The sequence below is a fragment of the Pan paniscus genome, chromosome 5, assembly GCF_029289425.2.
Source record: "Pan paniscus chromosome 5, NHGRI_mPanPan1-v2.0_pri, whole genome shotgun sequence".
Lineage (NCBI taxonomy): Eukaryota > Metazoa > Chordata > Mammalia > Primates > Hominidae > Pan > Pan paniscus.
The window spans coordinates 91,265,319-91,287,137 of record NC_073254.2 but is presented as its reverse complement, the minus strand read 5'-3'; the positions used below and the strand labels follow the sequence as shown (position 1 = coordinate 91,287,137).

Sequence of the window (21,819 nt, the reverse complement as noted above, 5' to 3'; positions counted from 1 at the left end):
CCCTCCATGCTTGAAATACCAGCTTGTCTGTTTTGCATCCACTTTAGAATTAAAATAAGGAAAATGTTATGAATCTTTTCCCAAAATCTCTCCCATATTAAAATTTACATTCTTGCAGAAGTGCAGACTCAGTCCTGCATTTATTACTATCCTAAGAATCTTTGTTTTCTTCAGATTTTACAATACCTTCACACATTCAATCTGTGGGGAAAAGAAAATCGTATTTTCTGTTACCAGAATGTATTCATTCTTCCCTTATGAAAATGACTGCATGTGTGCACTTCTCTCTCTACTAAACCATTCATACAAAAGGCTGAAGTTAAAATCATGCTCATTCACCACTGAGGCTGTTATTTGCTATCATTTTCTCAGTTATGCACAATCTAACTTCACTCTCTTACTACAACTTATTCTTAGTTCTTTCATCCTCTCTTTCCCTGCTTATATAGAATGCAGCCAAGCTCAAATGTTATGCTTTTCCTCATTTTTGTCTACATTGTCCTGTGATTCTTAGAGCAACCTCCTCACTTTCATCTTGTAATTTCAATTTTTCTTAATCAAAAACTTGACTACTTAAATATTAGCCCGCCTAAGTGAAAAACATCTTTCACCTTCATTAGCTATTCATATTCATTCATCTGTAAGAAAAATACTTTTAAAACTCTGCATTACACAGAGATAACAATAAACATCCAAATATTTACATATGTGATCTGTTCTGTAGAATCTCACAATAAAAATAACTTCGTATATATGATTCACCCTTCACAATATTTATGTTTGAGGATAAAAGAAAATAATGTTAGTCTTATATGTTAATCATAAAAAATACATGTTTAATGACAGGAAAACAGCAAGTCATTTTTTCTAGTTCTTTAAAAATATTTTAATCGTGCAAAATCACCATAATGTACTCTAGCACAATGCTAAAATGTTACCTAAGATGGAGTGGCTTTTATTAGTTTTACAGGATGTATATTTGGCAATAGTTATTAAAAATAATTACTCAAAAGGAACTCTATTATTTTAGAAACAATATTTTAAAATACAGCAGTAAGCAACAGAAACTATTGCTCTTTATGCATTTTTGGCATAACACTGCCATACGGTTACAGAATTATAAAATAAGTATTTTATAGTACCATACAGATCCAGAAACTGGTTACAACTTCTACCACATACACATGGTATTGGTACTAACGAACATGCACAGCATTCTGTAATTCATACTGCAGTTGAATACAGAGCACAGAGAAGGCCCAGTGGCCACTGTAGAATCAGAGCTTATGTTATAAGTAAAACACACATCTTTGTAACAATCATAGGCATTTTCCTGAAATATTTAAAATACAAGGGACACAATAGTTTCCAAAATGACATAATCTGCCCTCCTTCTTCTTAGATAATACTAAAAAAGAAAGATTACCTTACATAGGAAACAACTTAAAGCCCTTTTTAAAAACAGGAGGAAAATGCTTGTCAAAGGACCTAAGATTTTGCTCTCATTTGTTTCTCACAATTATAATGCCACACAATTAATACACTGTCAACTCTTGACAGTGTGGAAGTTACTTCACTCACAAACCACCTATCACTGAGTCTTTCTCTTATCTGCAGCCAGACCATCAATTTAACTTGTAAAACTACCAACTGTTGCTACACACAGGCAAAGGAATTAAACTTGGTAGCTGATCATCTGATTACATCTATCAGTCTACTGGAGGGCTTCAACGCAGAGTAGGTGGAATTCATGGTTCAAATCAGAGTATTCATGGGATCTGTTTGCACACCAATACCTGATCTCCTTGGCACAAATACAGAGCTGATTCTTAAAGCATGTCCCCACAATAAAGCTTTTCTTAATCATTCGTCACCTGCTTCCAATAATTCTGGCACTTACACAAACTTATCAAGGGTTATGTCTTTATTTCTGTGGTGAGTTTCCTGTTGCTGTTTCTAGACTTTTATTTCATTTGTATTTTATTTTTCTTCACATGAAACAAAATCTGTTAGCACTGGGAAAAAAAAGTTCATTTGACTAATGAGTGTAGAATGTAAATGTTTCTTAGTACCAAAACTTATTATATATCTAATTTTTCTAGTTAACGTAAATTGTTACACAAAGTATAATTTAAAAAGTAAAACTATGACAAACCCTAAAGCTTAAATATTTTTAGAAAAAAAGGTATTTTAGCACAGTAAGTGACCATTACTGCCTTTTCTCCGAATCATTTTATAAAGAGATTTTATATTAATATACAGCTATGAATGAACAACTTCCCTAATTTTTTAATTAAATAAATAGTGGTGAGGGAAAAAAACTCATATTTCAATGATTCCCAAGATCGTTAAGATATTAACTACAATTTACTAATGCCCAACTGCTCACAGTTTTCTAAATAACTACAAAATAAATAAATTATAGCAGGTATTTTATGAGAACTGATACCCATCAAAATTGTGTATGGAGTCCATGATGGCCTATCCTCCCCAGAAGTCAGAGCTCACAGTGCCCAACACCCTCATTATCCAGAGGAGAATCTGAGGACCCATCATGCCAGTGGAGAAGGCTGGAGCCCAGCACTGGCGCCACTTTCCTGAGACGCCCACACTGATTCTTGTCCCTTCTCCCTCTCTGAACTCTACTTCCAGCCAGTTTGGGTCATAACACAAAACATTTAATTGTATTCTCTACATGAAAACTTTAGTTCAGGAAAATAAACATATTAAGAGGTTATTTCCCTCAAATAACTGAAACAATAAACTTCACAACAGAATAGAAAAAAAACGACAAAGAACAGTCTCTGTAATCTAGGAAAAATGCAAGAACGATGCTTTTAAAATGATTCTAATGAGACTACAGCATAAAAGTTTTTCAAATTAGTTTCGGATTTCTCCAACTGCCTACTGGAATTAAACTTTTAATAATTTCTCTAACATAATTCTATTTCTGCATCTGCCTACATCTAAGAAGAAGCAAAACATAAATATTATTTGTAGTAACTAAGGAACGTTTAAAATGAAAATTATAGTATGTAGCTAAACTACAAAAAGCATAAATAAATATAACAGACAGTATAGTTAGTCTTTCTTAAACACTTTTTGTCAAATGTAATACATTGTTGAATATCATGGTGAGTACACTTCTTGATAAACTGATGCTATTGTCCCAAATGGCAACTTCTCCAAAATGATAAAGCACCAACTAAATTTCATTAAAAGAACTGATATTCATGGTTTAGAAAGTTCCCAATGATGAGATTTTATAATGGAATAAAAATGTAAACTTCTGAATGAAAACCATTTACATTTGTTAAGGCACATCTGGATACCTCCAGACATTCATATTTATAGCTATATTATTATTCATTTCAATAATAAGGGATTTCTAAAAACACATTCTGTCCCTGAACACAATCTGCTGGGTGTGTTGGATAACTAGAATGCAGAAGGAGCAGGGTAGTACTCACTGTCACCCTAGAGATTAGCCACACAAATATGTTCCTGTAATAAACAGTACAAAACTCAAAAAGAAGCCAGCAAATGTACACTCCTAATTTTCTAGATCCTACATTGACCCAGGCCATTTTTCTCTACAACTTCACCTACATTTAATGATTCTAGTGTGTCTAAATACAGCCTACCTTATACTCAACGCATATACCCCAAATGAGAGAGGGGAATTTCCTAAGTGGAAAACAAAATAGAAATCTTCAAAAACATTCCTACAACAGAGGATCGCCACTCACCCCAAACAGACATTAAAGACTGGTAGATGTAGTTACAATCAAGCAAGATCAAGAATATCCTTTGTATCTTAGATTAGAAAACAAAGCTTTAGAAGAGCCTCAATTATAGTTTAAAAAATGCTTGATTACTCAGTATGGATGACTACTCAACCATAACTCTATTACAAACTTGAAAATTTAATATTAAAACAATTAACCAAATATTCTCCCCCCATTGGTTAACCCAATTTTTGACCACTCAGTGTTGAGGTTCATTTACTACTCTGATTTTTCAAAGACTAACTCATATGTAATACTGTACTGTTTTTCCTTTCCACCACATCATACTTTCACTCAGATTAAAGTATAAAACTAGAAGCAGGGTAGGTGATTTTATATGACAAAATATGAAACAATGACTATGACAGGCATTATGGCATTTTCATATGTTTATATTTTTACTACTTAGCAAAAAAATACTTAGAACTTCTCTAGTAACTCCTGAGTTGTAGATTTTATTTTCTCATTGAAGCTGGAAAAAAGTAGTCCCAAAACCTAAATTCAAAATAAAACTATGCAACATAATTTTTGAGTTGACAACTAGGCTTGATTTAGAGAAAGTAAACATATTTTCACCTCTATCATTATACTTTTGAATTTCTTATGAGATCAAGAATGAAAATGTATAATGGTACAATATTCTTCATGTTATAAACTCTTTCTCTACTGTACAGAAATATATCTTATAACTATATGTCACTTTACAGTATTTCAAAATAGTTTCACATAATCTCCTTTGATATATGAAAGCACAAAATATTAGAAATGTTCTAGACTAATCAAGCGATATAACATCTATTTGCCATGAAATGCAAGTTAGTATTTTATCAATAGCCAATATTTAGTATCCTTGCACTCCACAGTACAACAATAAAGATTATATATTTGTAAAGATTCAGTAATATTTTTAGCTATTTGGTCATGCTTCACTGCATTTTTTGTAACAGCTTCTCAATGAATTTCTGCAAGCATATCGTAGTTTTTAAAATTACAAAACATAGGAGTCAAACCCAGAGCACTGTTTCATATATAAGACACACATAAATACATATCTATAGATCTTATTTAAAAAACTAATATACAAAGCATTAATAGAAAAAATTTCTAGACACTCAATGTTTATCTCCAAAAGGAATGATATCCTTTTACTTGTTCTCCACTGAATGATTATCTAAGTTATTTAGGGATTAAATGTAAGAAACATACTATTATATGTGAATATGCATTTAAAAACACCATAGTGGGAAAAGGCCACTATTTAAGATGGATGCCAGGAAGTTTTCCTCTTGAGACTGAATATTCTCGAATTTAATGGTACAATCTAATCAAAATCCCTAAGTTGCCAAATGAAATGTTTTTACTCATAAGGGCTCTAATATACTACAATTTCTAAGTAATTCAAATTACATTCATTGATTTTAGTATCTGGTAACTTTATTAATATCATAATATCTGGTCACAATCTTTTACTATTATGCATTTAGAAAGTTGTCTGAATGCTTTATCATGTATATAAAATTGGTAAGTTATTTTGAATTAAATTATTTGTGTTCTACAATTCAGCCTAATTTGACAATCGCTTCTCATCCTCTAAACCCTGTAGAACTATTTACTAAGCTCTACGGAGACACAGCTACGAGCACCACATAAGAGTGTCCATGTTTTTCTTGCATGTAAAACAGAAATTGAAATGCAAAAGCAGATTGCCAAATCCTAATACTCACAGAACACTAGGAAAGCAAAAACTGGCATATGATGGGAACTAAAAATGAGAAAGTGTTCCATACTATACGTATTGGAACACAATGTATAACAAAAGTGCTACTGAGATTCATATAAAAAATTAGAGTTAAGCAACTGGCATGTTTCATGTAAACTTCAAAGCAGTAAAGTCATATTTCTAGTGGCATACTGTAAGTGTGATTATTTTCAAGAAATCCACTGCAGAAAATGTGGATCAATAGAGGCAACAGAAGATGATATGAAGTAGGACATATTACAAATTCCCTACGGGATTAAAATGAATAGAACTTTTCTTAAAAGCCTAACAAAAAAGTTAATTCCTTTCTAAATGAAATAAAGTAGACATGTTTCATCTATTCATTGCTTTAACTATATTTGTATATATGCTTTGAAGTTCTTATCACAGTGTTTTTTGATTTGTAATAATAATTAGTAATAATATAGAAACAAAATTAATTGTTCTTAACCAGTGCTATGTAACATATTAAGTGCTTACTAGAGTTGCATATATGGACTTTTAAATTTGTTCTCAATTTTGAAGTTTGATAACTTAGAGATGCACAAAACTATACTTTTTAAAAAACACGTTTGGGCTAAGCAACATTACTAATTTTGTAATCCATAGAACACTGACATATTCATGGTTTAAGGGACTACTGTCTTGTTCACAGTGCAAGAGGCATGCCTTTTAAAAAGGAATTTCTTATTTTTTAATTCTTCAGTCATTTACATTCAGAATCAACCATCAAATTTATATGGAACAGCCATAGAGAGCAAAATTCTTGTCTTGAACTTTTCAATCAAATTTGTTTTTAAGCACTTAATTCTGAAAACAGTTATTAATTTAAACAAAGCAAAATCTTGAAGTTATACAATTAGAAGTCCCACTCTGTTCCATGTAGATTTCAATATAGATCATCCTAATGTGTACAGTGGTCCCTTGATATCTGTAGGGGGTTGGTTCCAGGACCCTCTGCAGTTACCAAAATCTAGGAATGCTCAAGTCCCTTATGTAAAATACTTTAAATCATCTCTAAATTACTTACAATACCTAATACATACAATATAAATGCTATGTCAATAGTTGTTATACTGTATTGTTTAGGGAATAATGACAAATAAAAGGACTGCACATATTTAGTAGAGATGTAACCATCCATTTTTTCCAACAAATATTTTCAATCTGCGGTTGGTTGAATCCACAGATGCTGGACCCCTGAATATGGAGGGCCAACTACACTAGAAACACACACACTAGCTGAGAAAGATGGTGGCTTAAGGGTAAGTAAGCATGGAAAGAGGCAAGGAGGTGAGGACAGCAGGACTGATAGATAAGCTGGGGAGGCCAGAGCTCCACAAGGACATCCATTTCACTTATCAGAATCTAAAAATAAACACGTTGAGGTACTAGAATCAAAGAATCCAAATTAGTTTCTGAACACATTTGAAAAGATCAAACTCTTACAGTTAAAAAAAAAAATTAATCAGCCAGACATGGTGGCTCATGCCTGTAATCCCAGCACTTTGGGAGGCCGAGGCGGGCGGATCATGAGGTCAGGAGTTTGAGACCAGCCTGACCAACATGGTGAAACCCCGTCTCTACTAAAAATACAAAAATTAGCCGGGCGTGGTGGCACATGCCTGTAATCCCAGCTACTCAGGAGGCTGAGGCAGGAGAATCGTTTGAGCCCAGGAGGCAGAGGTTGCAGTGAGCCGAGATCATGCCACTGCACTCCAGCCTGGGCAACAGATTGAGACTCCATCTCAAAAAATAATAATAAAATAAAATAAAGTAAAATAAATCCATAAATCAGGTAAAAGTGTAGCAATCCAATGAAATTATCCTCTTGATTTCCTTCATGTAGACTATAATGTCTCAAAAGAATGTATTTTGTATACCAAATACTACATGGTAATTTCTAGATACTCTGAAAATATTCTCAACGTAATTATTATATATAAAATTTGAAAATTCACATCCTAAAAGCATTACAGAATACATTCATTTATTGGGTCTTATCTTAAATCTCCTTATTAGATATTCAATTCATTGTCATCCAAAATAAAAAAAACAAACAACAAAATGCTCATGACAGAAATCACAAACAGATGGCTAAAATTTGAAATTGACCTCGTCTCTGTTCTTTAGGATAAATTATACAATAGTTTTTTCCTCTCTAGCCTAAACTGGCTTCTGGGTTTTCTGATAATTCACTGTACTAGTACAACATCATGGCAATTTGTATTTCCAGGATTTTCAGTGTCTTGGTTATCATTTCCACCTTCTTCGTTATTCTCAGGAGATACACTCTCCTTTTTTTCTAAGGGAGTAGTAACTGTTTTCTCAGGTTGAGAATTCATGTTCTCAGCATTACTGTCCTTCTCTGTATTTCTTGGCTTGGCAGCTTCATTGCTGGGCTCTGGGCTGGGCCTGTCTGTCTCTTCCACAGGCTCTTTTGGTGCCACCTTTTTTTCTTCAGCTGTTTTGCTATTTAAATGAACAGCTGAGGAGGAATTTTTGGAGTCCTTGGCTTTTTTGTGCATAGACGTTTGACTGTTATGACTGGAGGCGAGAGGGGAAGACATTTTCTGGGCTTTGCTTCCCTCTGACTGTTCTTTTCGAGGCGGTCCCCAGATAAAGTTCTCTGAAGGCGTGTAGTGTTTCTGGGCGAACCGCAGGAGCTTTCTCCTTTCTCTTCTGTCTCTAATTGTATAAACAAAATACTCTAGAGCACTCTGCTTAATATTGGGAATAGTATTCTCCACAAGAGCTTCATGAAGAATAAATTTTACAAGAGGAGATTTAAAACTTTCATATCCAAGCTCACCAAGGCTTTTAAGAATACGAGTGATTCTTAAATAGTTGTGCTGGGACCTGGAAGAGAGGATTGAATAAAATGAGTGGGGGAAAGCAGGTGTAGGAAGGCAGGAGAATGAAACCTATTGGGAAAATATTTTTTATGGAAATGTAAGCCATGGAAATATGCTGTGTAATGACTTTTTAATGCCATATTTGATACCAGTAAGAATAAACCAGAGGGTATTAAATCCTTAGGCCACAATGTAATGTCAATCTATGTGAAAGTCAAATGTATAAAATAAACTTCCCTTGTCTGTTGAGTTCTTCATATGAGAAAAATATTTAGGTTTAAATTTATTACCACTGTCAAACTGTTGCTTATTACTGAAAATACACTGAAGATGAATGATCTAACAGAGCATTTATTTGCACCAACATCAATGTACTGTACTCATCACAGGTAACCATTGCTAAACACAAACACATTAGCTAACAGCTGACTGGTACAATTTATAGTGCCCGCTGATAAGCAAAATCCACCACGTAAGCCAACTCATAAGGATGGCGGCAAAAACTACTCTACTTTGCTAAAACAGTTCTGACAAAGGACACAAAACTGACTTATTTAGCAGAGCTTAGTTTAACAGTTAAGAGCATGGGCTTTGCAGTCAGATCTGAGTTCACACCCTGGCTCTGTAACTTAGCAGCTAAGTGAAACTATGTTTCTCTATGTCTCAATATCCTCATCTGTAAAATGGGGAAAAGTGTCCACAACTTACAGGACTGTTGTAAGAATCAAATGAGATGATACACATGCTGGGTATATAGAACTCCATTAGTACTAGATACTATTTAAAACTATTAGTATTATCATTTAAAGATACGAGATTAGGGACCACCATATTTGTACCTATCCAACTTAACCTAATTTTCTTCAATCTCTGGTCATTCTTTCCTCCTCTTTCCCTATCTGATAATTTTAAATCTTATTTCTAATGGTCTTGATTCCAAGGGTACATTTTCCCCCAGATTACACTAACATCTTTCCTCTCTATCACAAAACTAATGCCATTACTGGATGAATGTTTTCCAAATCTATTTTGTCACAATTCATAATGTAACTCCCCAAACTCACTCAGCTCAATCTTTGCTTTATTACACATGCCTGGTCAAATTCCAAAAGAATCATCAGCCACATGTATTAATCATAGGTGTTGTCAACAGCCCAGGTATTTATTTACCCAATATTGCCACATAACCATAACCATCACTTATTTCTAACTTCCTAAAGCCTGTTTTATATCTCAGACACGGAACTTTCTGCAAACATTATATATACCTGTCCTAGCTTCCAAAAATGCTTGAAGATTTTACTTCGAAATAATTAGCAAATTACTTGGGAAGCAGGGAGAAAGATGTTGATGAATTAAGGGATGGCAGAGTATGGTTCCATGGTCTTATGTTTCAATGAGAAAGTTTCTTTGGACAAAACAAAAACCTTAATGATTCATACTAACCAAACACTGGAAAAGCTAAGCCCAACAGTTCATCATCTTCATCTTTCTGGATGTTTACTAAAAAATTATTGTCTTAACATTCAATTGTGAAGCCCAGAGGGTAAAATGCAGCACAGATGTCTCAGTTTTATACATCTGTATTTTTGAATAGGAAGTAACACTCTTGAGACAATACAAATTTGGGTACAGTTAAGACAATGTGTCACTAACAGCAGGAGCAACTTAGTTGTTACATTCCTATGGAGTTTGCATACTCTAAATACTTAGTGACAAAACCCTTGGGCAATTCTGCCTCATATATCTATGAGAAAAAGATGTATAAAAAGGTGGAAGAATTCTTTTTTAAAAAAAGAGGAGCTCTATGACTAAACAAAATTTACTATATTTGCAACCAGCTCAATTTTATATAGCCAATCTTAGATTAATGCTGAAGTTAAAATTTCTGTACACATTTACTATATCTATATATGCTCCAATTAAAAATATTTACACAACAGTATAAAAGGAAAAAGACTTGGGTTAAAAAATGATGATGAGGATCCTAGAACAAAACTACAAAATAAAGCAATTGGGTGTTTCAGTATGATTTGTAATAAATGTCATAGTGAAAGACTAAATGGTATAGAAGAGAGTGGCTAAAATCCTTATAGTGTATAAACCATCTTAGGGTTACACCATAGGCAAAAGAAAGAAGCTGAGGTTCCAGACAGAGGTTAAGGGTAGCAAATAGTGTTGAAATTGCAAGAAGTCTAGGTAGGTAAAGAGAGAAGACATACAAGGTGAGAACCAGGAAACAAAAAATAAAAGTTAAAAGGCACCCCAGGGTCTAAATATGGCTCAGTAATCCAAGTTGATTACAAGCAAAATTGAAAACACCTCTTAGTGGTTGGTCCATATATTTGTACTCTCATGTCTGAAAATATTTTGCCTCTTTTAGTCAAGGTCACTTGTTCACTCAATGTTATTTTATTTTACTTTGATTCAATATTTTTCCTCTGCTTAGCTACTATAAATATATTGAGTTCCCTGCCTACTGTAAACTACTCAAGATGCCATATACATTAAAATACAAATAAGTTATGACATTTAAGAATAAGTCAGAAAAGGACCCAATTGAAGAAGAAAATAGAACAGACGTTTTCATAGAATCCTCTATCATTTGTTCAAATCTAGTCAGTAAAGATTTTTTGCAACTAAACTAGAGAAGAAACAGCGTGTTTTCTGGCAGATTCTAAGGCAGTTAATTCACAGCTGGAAAAGCTCTATGCTGACAATAGGTGGCAGAAAGAAAGGATGGGGCAGAGGAGTGAGAAGTGACTTAGTTCAGGCTCCCTTCCCCTGCCTCAACCCTGGAAATCATTGAATTAAAGCCTTAAAAAGAGACTCTGTTTCCACCTATAAATCAGAGGATATGATAACAAAACTCCAAGGAGGATTTAAGCTGAAGACCATATTTTGTTCATCATTTATTCATTCAATAAAAATTTGCTAAGCAAGATTGCTATTCCAACCAAAAATAACAAGTTTGAGGTATCTAAAATGATAGTCGTTAAGTACATGAAAGATGAGGTACTATCAAATCCTTTCAAAAGATTTACTGTTACTTTTGCTGTCTTTCATGTCAATAGGCTGCTGGCATGTAGCTCTTTCACAGTGTAATATAAGTGTTTAGAAACTCTGTCCAGAGCTAGCTACCTGTATTGCTTAGGTAGAGGTATATATACTTATGCTTTAAGTGCCCTACATAAGTCAAATTTGAGTTATGAGTTAATGGATCTTCTAGTCAGGAATATAAAGCTTTATGCCCATATCTTTAGCATTTTAGTACAAACTACCATTTTAATATCATTGATTATAAGTAATAAAGTAAAAAGAAGGCTTTTTACTTCTTATAACATTAATATTTATACCCATCTGAATTAAACAATGAGAACACATGGACACAGGAAGGGGAACATCACACACCGGGGTCTGTTGTGGGGTGGGGGGAGTGGGGAGGGATAGCATTAGGAGATATACCTAATGCTAAATGACGAGTTAATGGGTGCAGCACACCAACATGGCACATGTATACATATGTAACTAACCTGCACGTTGTGCACATGTACCCTAAAACTTAAAGTATAATAATAATAAAATTAAAAATATATATATTTATACCCATCTTACCAAAGCAAGGTGAAAGTTCTATAAAAACACATAAAAAAATAGTTAACTGATGCACAAAACGTAGATTGCTGTGGCCAAAGGAAAATTGCTTAGGTTAGTTTTAATTTTTTTGCTCTTAGTACTTGCTCAGTTTAGCTAATTATAATATGCTTAAAAGTACTTTAAAGCTGGTGGCTGTATAGGCCAGCATTCATAAATAATTCAACTATGATTAGTTTAAATGTAACTATAATTAGTTAAAATTTAACTATAATTAAAAAGAAAATAGACAGTGACTATGAAGAAAATATCAAGAAAAATAAACTTTGGTTATGAGTATTAACAAAAGTTATAAACATCCAACCAAATGAATACAGCAAAACAATTCCAAATAAACTATGTTAAAATGTTCTTCATAAGTTTTGGGACTTATTACCCAAAAATGAGTTTTTGTTTTTTACTTTAATAGTGAAGACAAATGTAATTTTCTCTCTCTTTTAGTAAAAAGTATGGGCCCATCTGATTTTTATACATCATAGGCTTAATTCATGAATTTAATCTTAAGAAGGCATTATGCTTAGAAACAGATTGTGCCCCAAGAAGCTTACAGCCTACAAGAAGGAATACACAGAATTGTACACACGCAATAACAATAAACTCAAAGAAATGTGGCATAAGGAGGAGGGAGAGAAGCAACATTTGGCTGTGGGCAATAGGAAGGTTTCAGGGAGAAACAGGTCTGAAGCTGAATAGCTGTGTTTCTACCTAGAATTTTGTTCCTTTTTGTTGTTGTTTTGTTTTGTTTTAGAATGTGGTACAGGAATGTAATGCATTTCAGACTAGCTTTTTAATCCAAATTCCTGGGCCCATCTCATCTGCTAGTTGTTCCTGCGTTTCATAGAGAACTCTGACCAAGGGAAAATAACTGTGCTGGCCCCTGATTTATGACAGGGGCCTTACTTACTCATTCAGGTGCTGAAATCTTTCCTGCCAGTTAACAGCCCGAGCAACATTTCCAGTTTTATCAGTCAGTTTTATTCCAAAAAATTCTAGCATCATTTTATAAGCCAGGAGGAATCTTCTAATTGCTTCTTTTGTTTTTTTGAATTCCTAATATAAAAAATGAAAAAAGTCAGCTGAAATGATTCAGTAGCTACAAGGACAGTGAAACAGCAATATTATTTGGCCACCCTGTATAAAATGAAATGAGCTTGCATTACCTCAATTTCATATGTAGTTAGTTCTTTAGCATAGAAGTTCAAGCCTTGTTCTCTCAGGGGGAAAAGCCTATTTATTTAAGAAAAATAAAATTTTTCTATTAACGTTGTCTGGAAAACATACATGATTAAATAGGACATGGTTCAAGATAGATAATATGTAACTGACCATTGAATGTAAGTGTGGTTGTGCTCCAGTTTTTCATAATCTCCTTTCCATTTACTTAGAACTTCTTCAATGTAAACACCTAAATAGTAAATATTTAAAAATGAACCAGACATTTCAAACATTGTGAAGGCATTTTAAGATTTGAATCACTTGAGTTTTATACGAAAACTTGTTTAAATTTAATAATAGCACACAAGAATAATGCTTTTAAAAAGATGAATACCCTATGCCCATATATTCGGTTATGTGATAAATCTAATTAAAAAAATTAATAGCACCTCAAATTGCACAAGGCTTTGTTGGGCAATGTACTCTAAAGCAGAGCTTGGCAAACTGTGGCCTGCCAGCTGTTTTTTAAATAAAGTTTTATTGGAATATAGCTATGCACATTCATTTATGTATTGTCTATGGCAGTTTTTGTACTACAGTAGCAGAGCTGTGTAGTTGCAATACAGACCCACTGTCCCCCAAAGCCCAAAATATTTACTATTTGCCCCTGTACAGAAAGTTTGCCAATCCCAGTCCTAGGAGTTATATAGTTCTTTAAATGCTAGATTGGCTCAAAATGAAATGCATCCTAGGGAAAAAGAAAGAAAGGGGAGTAGAAATAGAAGAAAAGAAATGAGAAGGAGAAAACAAAGGAGAAGGAAAAGGAGAAAAGAAAAATGTAGGAAAAAGTTGTAAGTGCTTACTACATGCTGTGCCCATATTACACAGAGCGCACATTATCCAGCTTAGTCTTCACAGAATGCTGTCAGTGTTATGATCCTCATTTTAACAATGAAGAAACTGGGAGATTTGTTCAAAGTTACACACTAGTAAAAAAGTAAATCTTGAGTGCAACATAGGTCTTTCTGGTTCCAAGAAGTAAGCCCTTTTCACCCCGTCCACTTTTCCTCTACAAGAACTTACAAAAACAAAATCCTCCTGTTCCTAAGTCTGTCAAGGTCCTTACAATTGACTAGCCATTTAGTCAATCTTGTAGAAAAAAAAATATCAATATAATATTTCTCCGAACATAACTCATCTCATTCTGAGATCACCAGTTTGTAGTAGAGGCCCACTCTCGGAAGGTTTGGTAAAAATTTGTTTTGAATCATAATGTTGGCTTTATTGGCATGTTGAAACCATTTACCTCTGTAATTTTCCATTTGTTTTCCTTTCCAACTACCACTCCTCCTGCCTGATAAATAAATACCATTGCAAGATTATGCTTACTGGCAAGTAGTGTGTGTGTGCGTGTGTGTGTATACTAGGGAGGAAAGTGAGTTGATATAATTTATATAATAAACTAGGATAAACATTTTATCTGACCTTAGCTAAAACTTCTGACCCCCACCAATCATAAGATTTCAAAATAAACTTTGTAATAAAGATTACCAAAAATTCAATATATTGCTTGAAATTACTTTTTAAATTAATATTTACAAAATAAATTCCCTAGTAGAAAAAAAATAGAGTTAAATACTATCATAGCTTTATGTTCAATATTTTTAATATGTGAAGGCATTCCTTTAGGAAAATTGTATGAAATTGAAATCAGACTCAAATTAACAATCTATCATTGCATTTCTTCAAAATACTTTTCTACCCCAAGTCCTAACAAAATGAATAATTTGGCCAATATTTTTCCATTAGTAAATAAAGCAGCACATTTCTATCATTAGTAAATATAACTGTGCAATTTTATCCAGAGGTTTCACTCCACATCACAGCAGACTTTCAGGACACCAGAAAGTTAAAGACAAGTAGATCTGGCCATGTCAACGATGTTCTCAAATATTAACTCCCAACTGGTAGGTCTGTTGGTACACAGTACTGGCACTCCCTCCTCCCAAACTCCATTCAGGCTTTAGACCTCTTGCCTCGAGTTAGTTCACCAAAGAATGCAAGGTCCTGCCACTTGAAAGCCTTGCAGTCTATCTCCTTCATTCTGTGACTCACACTGCTGTGGAACTGGCTCAGTTTCCACTGCGAGCAAATAGCAGAAGCCAGGGCAGTCTGACCACCTCACACAGAAAAGGGCTCTTGGGAGAGAAGCCAGCTTTCCTAGGGTGACCTGGATAAAATTAGGATGACCACCATGAACCACAGCATGATGCCTCAGTGAAATATGCAATGTTGTGGTCATATTACCATAGCAGCTGCATCTTCTCACTATGGGTTTGGAAAATATCCTAGGAGGGCAATTGCAGAGTTGGGAAGGAGACAAGTGTATTTGGCAGAGTTGGATGGAGATCTACTGTATCTGCAGTTCCCTTCCCAGAATATTGGAACTCCAAACAGGGATTGCTGTAGATTGCTGATACTGAATCTGAAAACTGACAGGAAAGATAATTCTAAATACAAACAGCACTTTTCAATCACATGCTAAATAGTTTTCAGCTATGGCACAATGGAAAGAACAGTGGACTCTAGAACCTGCAATCGAGTGACCTAAGCTTTAAGTCCTAGTGACCTAATCTTTGAGATGAGAAAGCTGAATTTGATCTTCTCTACTGTTCCTTAATAACCTAAAATTCTATGGTTCTATACATCTCCTCTCTCTTCCTGTCACAAAAATTGTCCCTACTATCTTCCAGATAATAGCAATGTAAATAAGGAAGATACCATTAATCCATAGCTCTTCCTCCAGAATTTACCAAGGGGACACATTAGACTGCATAGCAAAGTAAATCCAATCAATGAAACAAACCACAAAATAAAGAATAACCAAGTGTATGTGATTATTTAAAGTGCAATTTATCAAGTAGTACGTTACTCACCATCTGGCTTGAATGGAATTTTATTCTTATAAAAACGAAGATTGCTCAAGTCATTTTGATATCGGATATCTTTGAAGTTCTGCTAAAGGAAAAAATAAATCAATCTCCAGCACATAGAAATACAGTAAAGGTACAAGAACCCTTCATGCATGTTTTCTCAGTGGCGCCATAAAAATTTAAAAACAGAAGGAAAATAGTTTACAGTTTAAAACATAGCATTCTATACTCTTACTGGGTACTGGTGTCGGTACTTGTACAAATCCCTGGCAGCATAAAAACTTCTCTTTGGTTTGGCAGTTGCTTCATTGGAATCACCACCCTGAAATAAAAGGTGAAACTCCGTTTACATGTTGACGCAAGATAATTTCACAAAGAAATTTCCAGAACAAACTTAAGGAAGATCCATAAAGAAAGCCTGAAAATTGTCAATCTGTCCAGATTAATGAAAATATTATAAATATTCCTTTAATAACGCTTACTAGCAATATTTCTTAGCATCCTATTTTTCTTATTTAAACCAATAACATTTGTCCTAAGATATATTACTGAATAAAACACTTTATTATTAACCAAAAACCTAAGAGGCCAATGTTATGGATCAATATCCATCAAAAATGGAACTCAAAAAGGAATTCAAGACATTTATTTACCAGATGATTATGCAAGTGATTCTATGATAAAACTTATTTTAGAATATTTTACATAATACTAAGAATGTGTTAAGATACTAAATCAATTCTACAAAGAAAATTGTCATTAAATTTGCAACATTTAGCTGTACTTGGAAGTCAAGTAATATTTATGAAAAGAAAGGATTTTAAAACAAACTAGCTTTCTAAACTCCATCCTTTATAATACCATGACAAGTACACAAAGGCATGAATAATCATCTGTTCACTGGATGATAATACAATGTGATATAAACATTTAAAATACGTACACACAAAGCAATAAAATGCTCTTAAATGGAATGATGTCCAATTGAAACAACTTATACATGGTAGTTTACTCATACTGTTCAAACTCTTAAGTAAAATTCCTATCACCATGAACTGATTTTTAAAGTATAAGATGTGGGTTAAAATAATCGATTTGCATTCCCTATATGTACTATTATAATGTATGAGAAAGTGCTGATGACAATCATGAAAAAGAAAAACTTTAGACCTTTAAGAGTCATTAAAAGCTTTGCCCCAAATTCTTTTCTCCTCAACCCCTGTCCTCCATCTGTGTTGACAGATTGGCATCCTCTAAGTAATTTTCACACATTTTTGAAGTGGTGTGATTCTCACTATTACTACAAGTACCGAGTTACTTCAACATCAAATCTTCTGATGCTTAACATTAGTTACGCTGTCATGTTACATAAGCAAGGAAAAGCTTGAATTCTGGTCCTTGCCACACGTTTCAAAATAGCTCTGCCTAGCAAGTTTCTGAATCTATTTAGCCTGAGATACAACCATATGAATCATCATCCTACATTTGTATAGAAGGCACTCTCCATTTACAAAGCACTTACATATATAGCGAATAGACAACAAACAGGGTTGACAGTCAAAAGGCATTATTTCATTTGATTCTTAAAACACACCTGATTGACAGTTAATTAGTGTTTCCATCTTAGAAACAAGATATCAGGGGCTTAGAGAAGTTGCACACCACCCAGAGTCCAGTGACAGTGCAAGAACAAGAATCCCAGGCTCTGGGTCCCAAGTCCAGGTCTGAATCAATCTCAGTCACACTAAAAAATGAAGGATATATGGAAACCTTGGTGTAGTATCAGTAGCCCAAGACTTGGAGTCAGAAGACTAGGAATCTGAACGCTGCTTACTTGTATTTGTGAGGCCTTAAGCAAATCATTTAGCTGAATCTTAGTTTTATCATCTCTGAAATAAAGATAATGACTCAAGCCCTACCTATTTCTCAGGATTATCATAAGAATGTCTGTGTCCTGCCAGCATCTGCTCCTGCTCTTCCAACCCCTATTCCCTTTGGACTCTCTACCCAGACCCCTTTCACCTGCTCAGACAAGGATTCTGTTGTTCAATATTGTTCCTCTTTCCTGGATCATCAAAATTTCCCTCTCTTCTGGATCTCAAACAAACATGCTGTAGTATCTTTAATCTTAAAATAAACATACAAAACATTCCTTGACCCAAGCCTACCATCAATTACAGATCCATATATCTACTCCTCTTTTATAGCAAATCACCACCAAAGAATTGCCCATACTTTGTCTCCTTCTCTTCTTTCCCCATTTTCCCCTGACCCACCTCAGTCAGGCTTTTGTCCTCAGCACTCCAACAAAATAGTTCTTGTGAACTTCACCAATAAATCTCCATCTTGCCAAACCATTTCTTAATGTTCACCTCAGGTGACCTCCCAACAGAACTGGGCCAATTAAAGCATCCCTCCTTCCTGAAACACTGTCAGTATTTGGCTTACAGGATACTATAACTTTCTTTGTTTACTTTCTGTCTCATTGGGCTCCCCTTGTCAGCCTCCTTTTTTGGCTCCTCCTCTTCTTCATACCCTCTAAATGGAGGGGTGCCTAAGGTCCTCAGTCGTCATCACTCCTTGATAACCCCTTATCTTCCCATGCCTTTAAATACCATTGATCTCAGATGCTGAGGACTCTAGTCCTGGACTGTCTCCATTCATAGATGTAATTTAACTACCCAACAAATGATTAACTACCCAACAACTCTACTTGGATGTGTAATAGGATATCAAACTCAAGAGAATCGTTGATTTAACCTCCATAGCTGCATTCTCCCTAGACTTCCCTGTCTTGGTTAATGTCACCATCATTTGTTCAATATTCAGAGGGACTAGGATGATGCAATGGAAGTGGTGTGAAGAAGTCAGTCTGGGATACGCTTTAAAAGTAGCTCCAGTATTACCTGCAAGTGGATTGACTCTGAGGAATAGACAACAAATAGGGTTGGCAGTCAAAAGGCAAAATTGAAAAGCAGATTTTTGGGGGAAGTCAGATGGTGATACTAACAAGAAAAATTAATCATTAAAAGGGAATGGGGAGGGCTGGTGTAGTCTACTAGTTACTGGGGTTGCAATTAACTGACTGAACATTATTAAAATGTTTTATATAGATGGACCTGGTTAGTTGGATTGAATCTTAGCTGGTGTTTTTTGATATTCCAAATTTCTGTAGGAGGTTACTTAATTGGGAGACAAACGTAAGGGAAAAACATGAGAATGCAGCATCTAATAATTTAATAAGATTGAATTAGCAATGCAAAACAACAGCGGCAAACCAGACACAGGGGCAGATGGAAATTCAGAATTCCACAGGTCCAAGGCGCTGATATCAGTGATAGATAGACTTGGGTTTGCATCATCCTCTCCCTCAGTGATCTTGGGCAAGTTTTCCTTTCTCTCTAAGCCTCGGTTTTCTCTAAAATGGAGACCACACAGCAAACACCCACCCCAAAATTGTAGTTCATTTAAATAACACGTTTAACACAGAGCCTGCACTAAGACTTTATGATTTCCTCCTTACCTAAATAGAATTGGTCATCAAGATGGCTGAGGCAGCGTTAGCTGTAATATTTAGGTTATGATTCCCCCAAAACCCTGTGGTCACATTGGACTTTGGGCTCCATTTTCCCAATCTCCATCGCCCCTAGCTGATAAAGAGAAGGGCCTAATGTGGAGCGGCAAACCTGAACCACCTCCAGGATGCACACTTCTTCAGGGGGTCGGTTACATATTTCCTCCTTTTTAAAGTTCCTGATTATTTTCAGTCCATCAGAGGTTAAGGGGCTTACTTATCTCTTGACTAACCTCTCCTCCAAGCTGTATTAGTCAAACAGTTCAAACACAGTTGGATCAACAAGTCTTCTGGTGAAATAAGATTCGTGAAGAATGCCCTGAATCCTAGGTTGAAAGGCCTGAGTTGGGCAGAACAGTGACGTATGAACTTCAGATGGGGGCCTACACTTCTGACGGCTTAGACCCCACTGTAGGGGAGAGCGCTGGCTGCTTGCACTTGTAGCCCCACCTTATTCTGAGTAATTTTTTTTTTTTTTTTTTTTTTTTTTTTTTTTTACCAATAACACACACTAGAGGGGTTGTCAAAATCCTCTATTTTTAGACAGGTTCCTCCCACCCCACCTTCGCATAATCCAGCTGCTCTGCAGAGGCAAAGAAAACACCCATTCAAGTTGGGTTCTGCCTTGAGGGACTTCCCCGCCGTGCCCTCGGCCAGGCCCCAGGCCGGCAGTGGGAGGGTCCGGCGCTCTGGGCTCCTGCAGGCCCCCGGGCTCCACCGGGAGACAGGTCAGCCGCGGCGCGGAGGGGTCGGGTCGCAGTGGCGAGCAGCCACCTGGTGCCCCTGGCCTCCGAGCGCGAGGGCGGCTTGGCACTTGCCCCTCTGGGGTGCCGGGGCGCCCCAGCCCGACCCGAGGCCACCGCTGGGCCGCGTACCTGCTCGGCGCCCGCCGCCTCGGCGTCCTCGTCCGGCGCGGGGCTGGCGCGGGGCCGCCCGCCGGCTTGCTCCGGGGGCTGCGCGGGCTGCTCGGGCTCCTGCCCCGGGCCCTCGCTGCCGCCGCCCGGCCCTGGTTCTTCGGGCTCGGGCTCCGAGTCGGTCTGCCAGGTGGAGTCGCAGTCCTCCACGGTGGTGGGCTCGCGGAAGCTGACCCCGCCGAGCAGGTTGCCCATTGAAGAGGCGGCGGCGGGCGCGGGGCTGCGGGGCTGCGGGGCGCAGGCTGCGGCAGGCGCTCTAGGGCCCGGGCATGGCCGCGGCGAGGGCGCTGGGCGGCAGCCTAGGCGCGCCCGCCCCGCACTGCCTCAGCGCGGCGAGCGGCGGACAGGCACCCTCGCGGGGAGGAGCCGGCGGCCCCGGGACCGCCGCCGCGCGCGCCTGAACCCGCCCATCCGGCTCCTTCTCCTCCCCACAGGCGGGAGCTGCCGCCGCCCAGAGCCCCCAGGGGAGCCAACTGCGGCCCCCAGCCGAGCGCCACCGGCCCCAGGCCGCGCCTCCCTTCCACGTTTCTCCCCGGAACACCGGCCTTCACGCGGCCCCCGGCGGCCCCCGGAGTGGATTGGGGTCGGCTACTACCGTCGCCGCCCGGAGCCGGGGGACGCCCTCCCGGGGCATCTCCCAGCTGAGCGGGATGAGGGATCCCGCCCAGCTCCGGGAGCTGAGGACTGGCGTGGACGTGGTGTCGAAGAGGTGTCACCGTCAGCAGGCGGGTCCTGTCCACACCCCCTCCCCCTCTCCCTGGTCCAGGAGGAAGACACTTTAGCTGCAGCAGAGGACAAAAGCTGATGGTGCCGGGCACCATATAAACAGGAAATCCCAGCTGCCACAACTGTACTTAGGGCAGCCACCTAGAGTCCTTGTGGTCTAGAAAAAGTCAGAGCTATCAGTCACCTCATCTAATGAGCAATCGCTCATGAAACAAAAGGAACAGTAACAACTGGACCATCACATTGATTTGTGGGTAACCTTACACCCACTACAAATTGGTGCTCTGGTTAGGCAAAAATCTCAGAATCAGTAGAACAGATGGGCTGTTTCTAATGGAAGAAGCCTCGGCCCTGTGGTCTGTTCTGCAAATGAAAGGAGGAGGGAGAACTGTGTTAGGGAAGTTCTTTCTGTTCTGTTCTGTTCTGTTCTGTTCTGTTTTCTTTTCTTTCTTTTTGAGACA

At 37.1% G+C, this 21,819-nt stretch overlaps 2 protein-coding genes across 3 annotated transcripts in view; one reads left to right on the top strand and one right to left on the bottom strand.

The window, feature by feature from the left end:
• LOC117980615 (translation initiation factor IF-2) overlaps nt 1-21,819 on the top strand; it is a 190,878-nt gene that overhangs the window by 117,009 nt on the left and 52,050 nt on the right. The gene's annotated exons all lie outside the window — the stretch shown is intronic.
• OGFRL1 (opioid growth factor receptor like 1) lies at nt 862-20,834 on the bottom strand. Of its 2 annotated transcripts, none has more exons than XM_034962332.3 (7): nt 20,594-20,834; nt 16,380-16,466; nt 16,148-16,229; nt 13,383-13,461; nt 13,217-13,283; nt 12,961-13,106; nt 862-8,406 (listed from the first exon to the last, which is right to left on the bottom strand). In XM_034962332.3, the coding sequence occupies exons 1-7, from the start codon at nt 20,825-20,827 to the stop codon at nt 7,743-7,745; spliced, it is 1,359 nt and encodes a 452-aa protein (XP_034818223.1). In that variant the 5' UTR covers nt 20,828-20,834; the 3' UTR covers nt 862-7,742. The 2 variants fall into 2 exon arrangements, with proteins under 2 accessions (XP_034818223.1, XP_034818224.1); XM_034962333.3 differs by having other exon boundaries at nt 16,148-16,226.

Coding starts and splice junctions, on each gene's coding strand:
- OGFRL1 (XM_034962332.3), bottom strand. CDS start 20,827: ATGGGCAACCTGCTCGGCGGGGTCAGCTTCCGCGAGCCCACCACCGTG. Junction 16,230..16,379: donor AGTACCGACACCAGTACCCA/GTAAGAGTATAG, acceptor TTTTTCCTTTAG/CAGAACTTCAAAGATATCCG. Junction 13,462..16,147: donor AATTCCATTCAAGCCAGATG/GTGAGTAACGTA, acceptor TTTACTATTTAG/GTGTTTACATTGAAGAAGTT.